General features: G+C 37.2%; 2 protein-coding genes across 2 annotated transcripts in view; both read left to right on the forward strand.

Annotated features, from left to right (window-relative positions):
• Nucleotides 1-12,818, forward strand: part of TRPC3 (transient receptor potential cation channel subfamily C member 3) — a 35,409-nt gene extending 22,591 nt beyond the window's left edge. The window contains exons 4-12 of the mRNA XM_018083905.2: nt 644-808; nt 2,894-3,110; nt 3,775-4,008; nt 5,342-5,606; nt 6,325-6,520; nt 8,309-8,518; nt 9,770-9,853; nt 10,331-10,406; nt 12,257-12,818. Of these exons, the coding sequence (XP_017939394.1) occupies nt 644-808; nt 2,894-3,110; nt 3,775-4,008; nt 5,342-5,606; nt 6,325-6,520; nt 8,309-8,518; nt 9,770-9,853; nt 10,331-10,406; nt 12,257-12,399 (1,590 nt within the window). The 3' untranslated portion in view covers nt 12,400-12,818. The remainder of the gene's footprint in view (nt 1-643; nt 809-2,893; nt 3,111-3,774; nt 4,009-5,341; nt 5,607-6,324; nt 6,521-8,308; nt 8,519-9,769; nt 9,854-10,330; nt 10,407-12,256) is intronic.
• Nucleotides 12,819-12,952: 134 nt separating this feature from the next.
• The window catches only part of BBS7 (Bardet-Biedl syndrome 7), a 17,790-nt gene continuing 17,707 nt past the window's right edge, over nt 12,953-13,035 (forward strand). The window contains exon 1 of the mRNA XM_018083857.2: nt 12,953-12,958. Within this exon, the coding sequence (XP_017939346.2) occupies nt 12,953-12,958 (6 nt within the window). The remainder of the gene's footprint in view (nt 12,959-13,035) is intronic.

Genomic DNA, 13,035 nt, shown 5'->3' on the forward strand with positions numbered 1-13,035 from the left:
TAGGAAAAAAGAATAGAAACATAGTTTGAGTTGACATTAATTTCTTAAAAGACTTTTACAATCTTTTTATTTATTTCTGTTGGCCAATCCACTCTATGTACAAGCCACTTTAATATGTGAACTGGCTAATGAATCACACACCAAAATGCTTAGGGACTTTAATTTTAGAGCAAAGTAGATTAAAGTATGAAGATTGCTTCCCTTTTTGAAGTTCATGCAACAGCTTCAGATTTCTCTTCTTGAGAGCTTTAAAGTTCCCTGTTTTCATTGCCAATGATTTAATTTGATTTTCTTTAAGAAGTCGGTCCTGTTGTACTACTCTATGCACTTTTTAATGAGATTTGGAATATTAATGGAGTTTTGCAGGCAAGACCTGGCAAACAACAGAGTGTATAGTACATAATGATCTCTACTGAGTAAAGGGATAATAAAATGTGTATCCAAAATTTACAGTATTTTAATTATTTTTTCCGAAGTATAACCAGCTGATATCAAATCTCACTCTTAACCCAAATTATCAGTGTTACCAGGATTATTTTCCAGTCCTTTCTGTGTAACACCTAGCGTGGGGATCGTGGTTGTGTATGTAGCAGTTACATAACTCTTATTAATGATAACATGTTTTGTTTCTTTTTCCTTGCAGTTTGTGGCCCATCCAAACTGTCAGCAACAGCTCCTGACTATCTGGTATGAAAACCTCTCAGGATTACGGGAGCAGACCATTGCTATCAAGTGTCTGGTTGTGCTGGTTGTGGCACTGGGCCTTCCATTTCTAGCCATTGGTTATTGGATTGCGCCGTGTAGCAGGGTACTGAATTTTATAAATTACCTCTCTTGTAACCTTCTGGGAGCTGGTGTTCAATTTCTGGCAGTTAACATGCAGTATTGTACCTCCAGTTCTGCTGCTTCCAAATTTTAATTAATTGATGATATTTTTAGCGTTCTCTAATCTTGAGCCAAAAGATGCCACTTGTTTTATTTGCACTGTGAAGAGGGGACCACAGTGATGAAGCATGAAAATAAACTGATGTTAAGTTTAAAGAAAGAAAAGCTCTCTCTTCTTTGGGAGCTTTTTTTTTTTCTTTTTTAAATTTCTGCAGAATGTGCTCACCTCACAGTCTCTGCTATGTAATTATATCTGTAGTAGTAACGTGGGTTTTTTGAAAGTCACCACTCAGATTCTTTATTAAGTCTCCTCTGATGGCATCTTAAGGTCTCATGCTGTTCCCACATAAACCATTAGCAGAACATCTGTTGACTTCACTGATGCAGAACTTAATCTTAAGTAAAATATTTGTTATTCCTGCCCTAGGAGGTCTGTTTACCAGCTGAACCACAGAGCAGAAATTAAACTAAACGCAGTATTCCAACCACGAGATAGGATATATTTGTAAAAGAACATAAGTGTAAACTCCTAGCTTCTTAAAATGATGCAAAAGTGTAAGGGTGCTTTCAGCTTTCCTGATGATCTCCCAAGGAAAGTAATAGCAGTAGTTTCTTTGGAATCCTGGTAGTCTGTGGCACGTGAGTTGTTTGCAAATGAAGTATATTTGGTAGATCTTTGGTAAATCAGATGGAGGAAGATTTCTCTGTTCCTTAAATTGTTTTTGAAATGTTAGTGTAAATTTACTTCTGTGCTGAATGTGGTCTTTCAATTTTATTTCCTTAACAAGCATGCAGCAAAGAAATGTGAGTTTCATTTATATTTTTCACTCTTGTAATTCATCTCAGGAAGGATACAATTTTCCTCTGCTTCTACATATTTGAAGGGAACCTGATCTTTTCTCTGGGTTAAATATTTATTTGCTTTAAAGATAAACCTTTACGGAAATAGTGTAATTGTTACTCTCATTATTCTCTGAAATGTCACTTTCCATTAATATCTTCAGTAAATATATCCCTCACTCACTGCTCCGTATCATAGAAACGTATTAGTATATTTTTAGCTGGTGTCCAACATGGCAAAGTGACATTTGTCCTTGAGCTCTAATTCCCAGTACCAGAAACACCTGATGTTTTTCCTAGTGCTCATGTCAAATAAAGTGCTATACATTCAGGTCAGTTGTTTGATACTGCAATTACAGAATGCTTTCTAAAGGTCAGGAGCAGGAAAGGAACCTGGGACTGTTTGCACAGGTAGTAAATGCAGTTTAGTGTGTGCTGGTCTGCCTAGTTCCCAGCATCTGACCCAAATTCCAGGAAAACCATTCCTTGAAGTAAGAGTCTGATATTCTGCAGGTCCTCTCCTTTGGTACAGACAGACTGCCCCTGCTGCTGCTGCTGCTCTGTTTTTTTACCAGGTGCAGATGTGAACTGAACCTGCTGAATTTATTTGAAAATCATTAATATTTCTGACCTTATTTTTCTTAGTCCGTTTTGTGGGACAATTAATTATTTTTAGTAGGTACAGATAATTATTTGGCACTTCTATATCTGAACATATGTTCTGAGGATGGAGTACAGTAGCCAGAGACAGACAACTGTAATTTTTCCTAGAGCTATAGTCACAGACAAGCTAATAGTACACTCTTGTTGGTAGGGAAAACATTTTGCTACTCGAAGATTTTAATAATTTATCTTTCCCTGGACTTGCTTTACAAACTCCTTCTGGTCACTGCCGTTGTACATCTGTAATTCCTTGGAGTGTTTCCCCTCAAACATTGCCATCTAGAGTGTGTGGAATGACATGCACGCTCAGTAACAGGACAGCATATTCCACGAGGCTCCCTGTGGGAGGCTTTCTTCTGAAACAGTGAAGCATCACAGCTCAGTGCACTTGCAAGAGTATCCTTTAAAAATGAGCTTGCTGACTGTCCTGAGCCCGTTTATGCTTCTGGAATGCCTGATGTTCCTTTGAGAAAACTGAGTGACTGCTTTCATTCTGCCTTTGCAGCTTGGAAGAATTCTTCGAAGCCCATTTATGAAATTTGTGGCACATGCAGCATCCTTCATTATTTTCCTAGGCCTGCTGGTGTTCAATGCTTCAGACAGATTTGAGGGTATATCAACACTACCCAATGTCACTGTTACTGATTACCCCAAGCAGATCTTTAGGGTGAAGACCACCCAGTTCACCTGGACAGAAATGCTGATCATGGTATGGGTACTCGGTAGGTATAAGGCCCCTTCATCTTTACATCAGTTGTTTTCATGCAGATGTAAATTCTAAAACATAAATTATATAAAAAATGTAGATTCTGTGAGGCTGTGATCTGGATTAAATCCATGTCAATTAACTTCTGAGGAGATGTTTGAGTAAGAAATCTGAACTACACACAGCCAAATTCCACTTTCTATGCTGAAAAGCATCTCATTCTGTAAAGTGGAGAATCAGCAGTGTAAATTGTGCCATGTATATTTGCTCAGCTGTGTTGTTGGGTAGTTGTGTCCCTGTGGAAAAATTCAACCTGATTCAGAAGTGGTTTATGAATGTAAACGGTAAGAAAGTGAGAGGAAGGGTTTTTCCCACATTTTACATTTTTCCTCCTTTAGAAGTACAGAAGTTATGTTGTTAGGCCATAATACTTCCACTGCAAAGTCATGGCTCTATGCTACCCTTTGTGGAGGTGCCTGAGCTTTATCCCCACTAATTATTCTCAATTAATACCTTTCTATTTGATCAAGCCTATTGATCAAAGGTCAAGGTGGATGATGATGCTGTGACAAAAAAAAAGGAGCGAATTTTTGCTCAGTTTCATGAAATGGGAGAATGCAGAGAATTTAAACAAAAAGAGTTTGGCAGACACCGCTACGCTTTTTAATTTCTTGTTGCAGGTATGATGTGGTCAGAATGCAAAGAGCTGTGGCTGGAAGGACCCAGGGAGTACATCCTGCAGTTATGGAACGTGTTGGATTTTGGGATGCTGTCCATTTTCATTGCCGCTTTCACAGCGAGGCTTCTGGCGTTCCTGCAGGCCACGAAAGCACAGCAGTATGTGGACAACTACATCGAGGAGAACGACCTCTCTGAGGTCACACTGCCTCCAGAAATAGAATATTTCACTTATGGTGAGCTTAACTTTTCTGTAAAACAGATCTGAACGTAGAAAAACTTGATGGATGCACTGGCATTTAGAAGCCCGAAGATTAATATCTGTATGGGTTTGTGTTCGTGACACTGTGTAACCTCTTGTGCCTCAATATTTTTGTTTCTGTGATATTTAAACAACAGTTTTTATGAGGCTAGCTTGACAAATAAGTGTGCTAGAATATTAAAACCAAGTAATAGGCATAAGGAGAAATACAGTTCCAATGTAGCAGCCCATAATTTTGTTGTATCTCTTTATCCTAGAGCTAAACTTGACCCCCCTTGATTTTAAACATTCACAAGTCACATTTTATTCTTGCCTTATTGCAAACAGATAAAATTTGGATGTGATTTTTTTCCTGGTTCAGTTGTTTGATAGTTATTCATATTCATAAACATCTCTTGGCATTTCCTCCTGAAGGAAGGATGCTGGCTAAGTAAAGATCTGCTCAAATAGAATAAAAGTGCTAAATACTTATTGCAGTGCAGAAATTGTCATTAAAGGTGTGATGAATCTGTATTTGCAACACAAGCAAATGCTGTATTTGCTGCTGACAGTGTATTTTAGCATGTCCTTTATGAACTTCAATATATTATAACAGCAGACTTGGTTTTGTTATTTAACTTAATTGCTTTGTAACCAATCTGAATTTGTGAATGTGTAAACACACATTTAGAAACACATGGTATTTTGATATGAAGCACATTTTAATACAGTGTTATTTTGCTAAGATGGTGCATGAATTCACATAGTAATTTAAGAATTTCTACACAACTCAGTGGTTTCTGTGCACATTGCGTGTGAAACCCACGATCCAATTTCTTTTGAGGTGACTGGCAAAAGTCTTTATGATCACTATGGGAACAGGGTTATATCCTGAACCTGTAACAATGGCAAAGGCTTGGTGTGATTATTAAAGGAAATTGTTCATCAACCAACACTGTTAACTTCCCATCAATAAAACATCAAAGAGGAATAAATTTCCGGTTGGCATGCTGCTTATTAAGACAGCTGATAATACAGGCATGTTGAGAAAAGCAGTAAGGAATCAGTTATTGTTATTTAGTTCAGTTACAATGCAAACTGTAGAAGAGAATGTCATGTTTCTTCAAGTCTCTTTTTCTTCCAGCAGAAGGTAATGTAACTTATTTTCATCATTTCTGACTTAAATGAAATAGAAACAGAATAGCAACTATTAGACTCCTCAGATATTTGTCTCAGCTAAATTCAGACATGTTAATGGAAAAATCCTGTCAGGACCTGTTTCCCAACATTGTGATAAATGGGTAACCCCTGTGTTTTGTGTCTTCCAGCCAGAGATAAATGGCTCCCATCTGATCCTCAGATAATATCTGAAGGCCTTTATGCCATTGCTGTCGTCCTGAGCTTTTCTCGGATCGCCTACATCCTGCCTGCAAATGAGAGCTTTGGGCCCCTGCAGATCTCACTGGGAAGGACTGTTAAGGACATCTTCAAGTTTATGGTCCTTTTCATTATGGTCTTCCTTGCATTCATGATTGGGATGTTCATACTATATTCCTACTACCTTGGAGCTAAACTAAACCCGGCCTTTACAACGTAAGTCTGAAGTTTATTTGAAGTAAAAAGCCAACATGAGATTTTCAGGTTTTTCACTGAGCTGACAAAGTCTGTGAGATGCTGTATGCTCTCTCCTAGCACTAAAATAAAACTGAAGACAGTTGAAGTCAGCAGGAAGTCAGGTGTCTCAGAACCTTAGAAACAGAATACAAAAGACCAGTTGTTTCCTGTTTGTATAATGGAAGCTTTCACTGCAGTCTAAAATGATTTTACCTCTGTATTAATCACACAGATGTGAGCAACAAATTGTAAGAAAATATTACCTGATATCTTCTGAATGACCTAATGCAAGGTTTAACCAGAAGCTCTTGAAAGGAGAGCAGTGGTTTTGTTCCCATCAGCCCCATTTTAACTTTATTAGGACAGGGACAGTCTGCCCCTGCAGAGTTAGACTGGAAAATAATGAGATGCAATTATGGTTCATCTCAAAACCTAGATATGAAATACCTTTCTAGTTCTTGGCCTGTTGTTCTGCATGTATTGTTACAACTAGATTAGCTCTGATGGATAGGTGGAGCACAGAGGAGAAATCAAATATACTGGAAAAAAGCTTCCTTGCCCGTTTGTTGATCAGTGCTCTGCAACCCTGATTCACAGAAAAATTAATTGAGGTTGCTTATCAGTCACTGCAAACACAACTTATGTTTATTTGTGTAGTTAGTAATAATGCCTTCCTCCTTTTTTTTTTTCCCTACAGAGTGGAAGAAAGTTTCAAGACCTTATTTTGGTCAATATTTGGCTTGTCTGAAGTCACCTCTGTTGTCCTCAAATACGATCACAAGTTCATAGAGAACATCGGTTACGTTCTTTATGGCATATACAACGTGACAATGGTGGTAGTTCTGCTCAACATGCTCATTGCTATGATCAATAGTTCCTACCAAGAAATTGAGGTGGGCTCTGTTCTCAACTTGTTCTCTTTCGTTATGTTGAAAAAGGGGGTAGAATTACCAGGAATTACTTCCATGAGCACATCTCGATATGCAAAAGTACAAAGAAGAGATTACCTCAGTAAAGGATATCAGAAGAGATATAAAACAGGGCTGATTTTAACAACCCAGCCAAGCTGCAGAACCTTACAGGATCTAAACAAGTAGTTCTTGTGCTGTGTATATGCATCTAAGGAGATGTCATCCCTCCAGAAATCTTAAAATCCAAAGTAATACTGAAATGAAAGCTGCTGGGAAGTAGGAAACAAAGGAACTGGGTGTAAAATTTGAGACGTGGGTGGTTCATTCCCAATTTCCTTAGAATTCTTATTGCATGTTTCCTTTTAACAGAGTGTGCTTCAGTATTTGAAAGATCATTAGGTTATGGATTAAATGTATTTTGACATGTTCTTTAATGGAAATCTGGGGTTTAGTTCTAATCCTCAAATGAGTTAGGCACTTAGGTACAGCAGTGATACACTGGATGTAGTTCATTACCATTGCTATGCCTCTGTACCTGGAGTATGATGCAGGTGATTCTCTTCAGGACCATTGTGATTGAGCCATGCTTTTCAATGCTGACACACTTTCTTTGTGATATGTGCTTTTTTCCACTTCAGGTACAATATTTAAACTTGATTTTAGAGATTTACTGAGCTTTGCCATATGCCTCAAAACCACAGTATTTCTTCAAATTTGCCAAATGGCTCAGTTGAACAAATAATTTAAATTTCACAAAATGTTATTGGCTGCATTGCTTATTAAAAGAGATATATTTTGAGTTTCAGTATGATGACAAAGTACGTTCATTTTTAAAGATAATTAAATAGTATATTTCTCATCCAAAGCCAATTAAAAAAACAAACAAACAGAAAATTTAAAGTAATGAAGGTCCTTGGGTTTAAAAATTAAATTAAGTTGCTGAAATAAAAGTAAAAGTATATTTATAGTGCCAGCTTTCCAGACCATGAGTTCAAAGAGTATTACATTCACACAGATGCAGGCACACACCCACACAAACAGGAAAAGGACTAAGACACAGTGTACAAATGGATATATAATTGCCAGTACTTTCAGTGAGTTCTGGGAAATGTCAGAGATTTCAGCAGGAATATATATATGATAATAAATATATATATTATAATAAACAAACATTTCACCTTTGGAATCATCCAGGTTCAGCTTTGGAATACTGCAGTAAGAATCTATTAGGACAAAATAAGTTTGTCAGTATTTAATGATTTCTTTATGACAACAAAGTTTATATTTTCTGTGCTCTGTTATAAATCAGAGTTATTAATCATGGTTATGTAAAGAGCTGTGAGCACAACCATTTTAAGCCATGTCTGCCTTGAATCTAATACTCCAACACTTGTGTGAGTACCAAACTCATGTGACCTTTCCAATAAAAAAAACAAAGCCTTAAAACCCACCAAAAGTTCCACTTTAAATAGCAAGGAGTTTATATGTTGGCTTGCACTCAGTGCAAATATAATGCTTGTTTAAATGCTTCACATGCTTGAACTAAGTATTATCAATGAAATGTTGCCATAAAGAGACAAGTGAAATTTGGTTAAAACAAACTCAATAAAGTGGTTGCATTTCTGCAGAACTCCTGCAAGTCTTACTAGCAAGCAAATAACATCTTATGTAGAACCAGAAAGGGTCGATATTTAAAAGAAGTTTCGTTTGCAAAAAAGTTTGGGATTTCGTAAAAACCAAGCACATACCTGGTTTTATCTCTTAACACAGGATGACAGTGATGTGGAGTGGAAATTTGCTCGCTCTAAACTCTGGTTGTCGTATTTTGACGATGGAAAAACGTTACCTCCACCCTTCAGTCTTGTACCGAGCCCCAAATCTTTTTTCTACTTCATCATGAGGATCATTAACTTTTCTAAGTGCAGGAGGAGGCGGCTGCAGAAGGACATCGAGATGGGAATGGGCAATTCCAAATCTAGGGTGGGTACTGAAGTCTTTTCATTGCATTGAAGAATTATGTGTCCATCCCAGCATTCTGCTTTTCTTTAAGCTTTAGGGTATTATCTGTGCTTCTGAGGAGAGTACAGTAATTAATAATTTATATTATTATTTTATATCTATTAATATAATTATTAGTATAATAATATTAGTCCGTATTTCAGACTGCCTAAACATACTGTGCAAAAGAGCTATAAATTTTATTGGGACAGTAAAATCCAATGACTGGAAAAACACAATTAAAACAAAAATTACTGAGTATTCAAAGATGCAGATAATTCCCACAAGCAGTTACTTGAATAAAGATGCTTTAAGCCTTCAGTAGAAAAATTTTTAGTTCAGGGTAAAAAAAGGGGGAGGGTTAAAGAGAGAAAACTTTATCCTTTTCCTGTCTTAGGGAAAGGAAAAATGTGGTCAGTAGGATAATTCACTTGCTGCTGTCAAAGCTTGTTCTCAGCAGAAGAAAACTGGAAAGAGGCAGGATTGGTAATAATAATCTTGAGTATTCCATGACATTCTAAATTTGGGTATCTAAGTGTTTTTTGCAAATATTAATGCCATGCAGTGTCCCAATGCCCTTGTGAGAATTAGATAACAGTTCCCCTCATTTCACTGATGGCAAAATGGGGCACAGATGGGTTAAAGAGGACACATGTGGCTTTTTTTATAAGACAGGCTCAAGGCCCTGTGTATTACAAAGTCTGAAAGCAATACTTTGAAAAGAATTTGTATTTGTTGTACTGTAAATTAACAGAAATGTCACTGATTCAGTGACTTTTAATTGGCCACACAGAAGATTGATGACAGATGCAGACTAGGAGGTTGAACCTTCTTGGCTTTGTCATCCTTGAGTCATTGTACAGCCATTTTAAAAAATGTATTGCTATTCCTGAAAATGGTTCTTTGGAAAACCCCTTTCAACTAAGCAGAACAGGCATGTACATCCCTGCCTCCAAATTCCCTATTTCCTAAAATTATCAATGCTAAAAAAAAAAAATACCCAACAAAACAAAACCAAGAAATAATTCAAGGCAATCTCATTTTAAAAAATAATATTCTGATACAGTGACAATAGAAACATCCCCAACATGTCTAAAGAAAAAAAAATGGAGCTGAATTCTAACTGGGAATTATAATATAATTATATAATAGATAGAATGTATTTCAATAGATAATTAAATATTACGTATATATATCTATTATATATATTAATTTTGTCTTATTTCTTCCCAGTTAAACCTTTTCACCCAGTCCAACTCCAGAGTTTTTGAATCCCACAGTTTTAACAGCATTCTCAATCAGCCGACACGCTATCAGGTAAGTACATGCAGTGATCACTGTTCTGAGTAGCAGAACTGTGTGAAGGTACTACCAGAATTTTGTGTTTTCAAGTACATTTTGCCTTCACCAGATAAAGAAAACCTCCTGTAGAAAACAAACTCTAGGGTGCTACTGGAAAAAAAAGACAATTATTGTTGAAGCTCCGTTATTTGAAGTGCTTCAAAACCAGCCCATCCATTACTTAAAATTTTTCTTCGATGTCCCAGTTTGGAAAGCATGAGAATGAAACATCTGAAACTGGTTTCTGGGGAAGGGATGTGGAAGCTGACTATGTTGGCTAGTTCCCTTTCTTTCTCAGTGTCCCACCAGAAAAGCCCATGTGAGGCAACTGCTTGATCTGGGGCTGTTCATTCTTTCACTTACACAGATGTGACAGAGATAGTTAAGAAAGAAAAATGAATAGTACTTAATTATATATGCTCACCTGATTATATAACTGCTTTAATCTGGCAGCAAATAATGAAAAGACTGATAAAACGTTACGTTCTGAAAGCACAAGTGGACAAAGAAAATGATGAAGTAAATGAAGGTAAGAAAGACTCTCTTTGCAATATTCACAGCCAATTTTGGAACCAGTATTACAGTGATGCATGGAGGTTTTGAGTAAAAAGAGGGATTATTTCTATTTCACATGCACTGAAGCTCAGATGGTAGTAGAAGGATGCCTGTGATGTCAAAAAAATGGAAAAGGTGGACCAAAGAAGTAGAATGGAGAAATATTATGGGCCCCCTTTTACAGGTAGAAGCTGAGAGCACAGACATGATGCACAGCTACAGAGGAAATCTGTAGTGAGGAAGCCACTGACTGTACTTACACTTTTAGTCAGAGCTGCAGGACAACTTTCTCTCTGTTTCCTTCAGTTGAACACACAATTTACCACTTCACACCGTGAATCACTTGTTTTGCCTTCCTTTATAAAGCTGTGAGGATATGTGCATATGTGATGTGAGGGTCCTGAATGGGCTGCTCCCTCAGCTAGGACAGCATAGCTTCTATTTTGCTTCTTAGTTACTCTCTGCAGTGAGAAGCAGGGAGCAAAAAAGGATTCAATTAAATCTCACTCTGTGCCTGCAAAAGGCAGCACTGTGTAGACTGTTATCCTGATGGGTCCCCATCCTATGCTGGCTGCACAGAGCTGTGCTTGTGAGTGACAAAAGCAGAGAAACTCCTAAAAGTGTCTTCCTCTCAGTGTGCCCTTCTCCTGATTCCCATTGCTTTCCTCCTGTTCCTGCTCTGTGATGTGGGAAATCATCTACCAAGTGAGTGATGAAAAGAGTGTTCTGTCCCCAACAGGTCTTTCCAGTGCCCTGATACCACTTTGCTATGGGTATATATGTGTGTCTAGATAAGGAAGACAATGCAGAAGAATCAGGGTTTACTGACATGATGGTTCATGTTTTGTCACCCATTTTTGTAGAGGAAGGCAGGCAACCCCTGAATCTCACTCTTGAGCTGCACAGCAAAGCTAATGCTCTGTGTTGCGAGCATCTCATTGGTACCCAAAGGACAGATCCAACCTTTGAAGACACAATTTTTGAAGTCTGCTACATTCTAAATAGGAAACATCTGAATTGTTATGTACTGCAGCTATTTTAACATATCTAGGGACTTTCCCCTGGTTTGCATCACTAGAGAATTCAGGTGCATTTCCAGAGTCTTTTATTTCACAGAGGACAAATCATTTCCTGAGGCAGATACTGTGTAAGAATTCACAGGCCTCACTCTTGCTGGAAGAACGGTATTTGAAAGTTTTAAAAAGCTTCTGCTCTTGAACTGAACACCCTGTGATGGAAAACATGCTGTTATGAGCCTGGCCTTGACAGTTGGTTTCTTTTAAATGTGTTTTTTATACTTGTGCCAAATTTGTAATGTAATTTTAAATTGGTTGACTTTTTCTAATTCCAAGGATGTTGGTAAGGAAGAGGAGGGAGACTCAGAAGCTGTGAGTTTCACTGCCAGCTCTGCCACACTTTTCCTGTGTGATCTTCGCACATTCCTTCAGAAAAAAAAAAATATATCTGCCTTTTCTCTCTAAAAAGGGGATACTAATATTTACCAGCTGTTCAGCAGTGTTGCTGTGATTAATTCATTAACCTGTGTGCAGCACTTTGTGAATATTTGGTGTTGTGTGTACACCTGGAGCATAACATTAATGTTCAATGGACTTTTAAAATACCTTTGGTGCTATTTAGGGTTGGGGGGACACCCACATCTCATTGAGAATGAAGAAGAGGTAAATCCTCCTGCCCCATTATATATTTGCTCTCACAAACATTTTGGGATAATAATCTGAAACAGATGCTGATGGGACTTAACAGAAGAGTACTGAATGAATGTTAAACTTTGCTAACAAATGCTTCTTTCCATTATTAATACAGGTGAATTAAAGGAAATCAAACAGGACATCTCCAGTCTTCGCTACGAACTTTTGGAGGATAAATCCCAAGCAACAGAAGAGTTGGCAATTTTAATACATAAACTCAGTGAGAAACTAAACCCTAATATGTTGAGATGTGAATGATTTGACAAAGGAACCGTGGCTTTGACTACAGCACAACTATTTATTGGCAATAATATTTCAGTATCTTATACTTGAAAAAATGTATTGTAGATTTTTAGCACTAAATAACTTTATGTACAGCTTCTATGGAATTTAGTCTTAGGAAATTTTATTAACTCACCACAAAAGGATTGCTCTCTTCATTTTACTTGTCTAAAAGCAAGAACTATCATAATTTTTTTTTTTTTTTGCATTTATGCATTAAAAAAAGGTATAATGGTATCGATTTGCTGATATTTTAACAGGTTTATGAGTACATATGGAGAATTCTTTGCACTAAATTTGCAAGAAAAAAATTAACAGATGCAGCGTTAATACTCTGTTCCTTGCAGTGACCAGGTACAAATAGGAATTTTTCGTCATACAATAAACCAACTAGAGATCAGTGGAGGATTACTTGAAATATTTGTTCTTTATTAGCAATGTGTGTAAGCCCCAGAACTCGTGGTATGACCGCAAGGAGTTAATGAAAGCCAGGTAAGTGTGGATGTTAATTGTAGCAGCACTGTTCGACATGTCTGTATATACAGGTACCCACAGTTACGTTTCTTAACTCAGCGTATTTACTTAGCAGAGTAAGGACTAGACTTTTTTTTT

Source organism: Manacus vitellinus, unplaced genomic scaffold (assembly GCF_001715985.3).
Source record: "Manacus vitellinus isolate BGI_N305 unplaced genomic scaffold, ASM171598v3 scaffold_69_pilon, whole genome shotgun sequence".
Classification (NCBI taxonomy): Eukaryota; Metazoa; Chordata; class Aves; order Passeriformes; family Pipridae; genus Manacus; species Manacus vitellinus.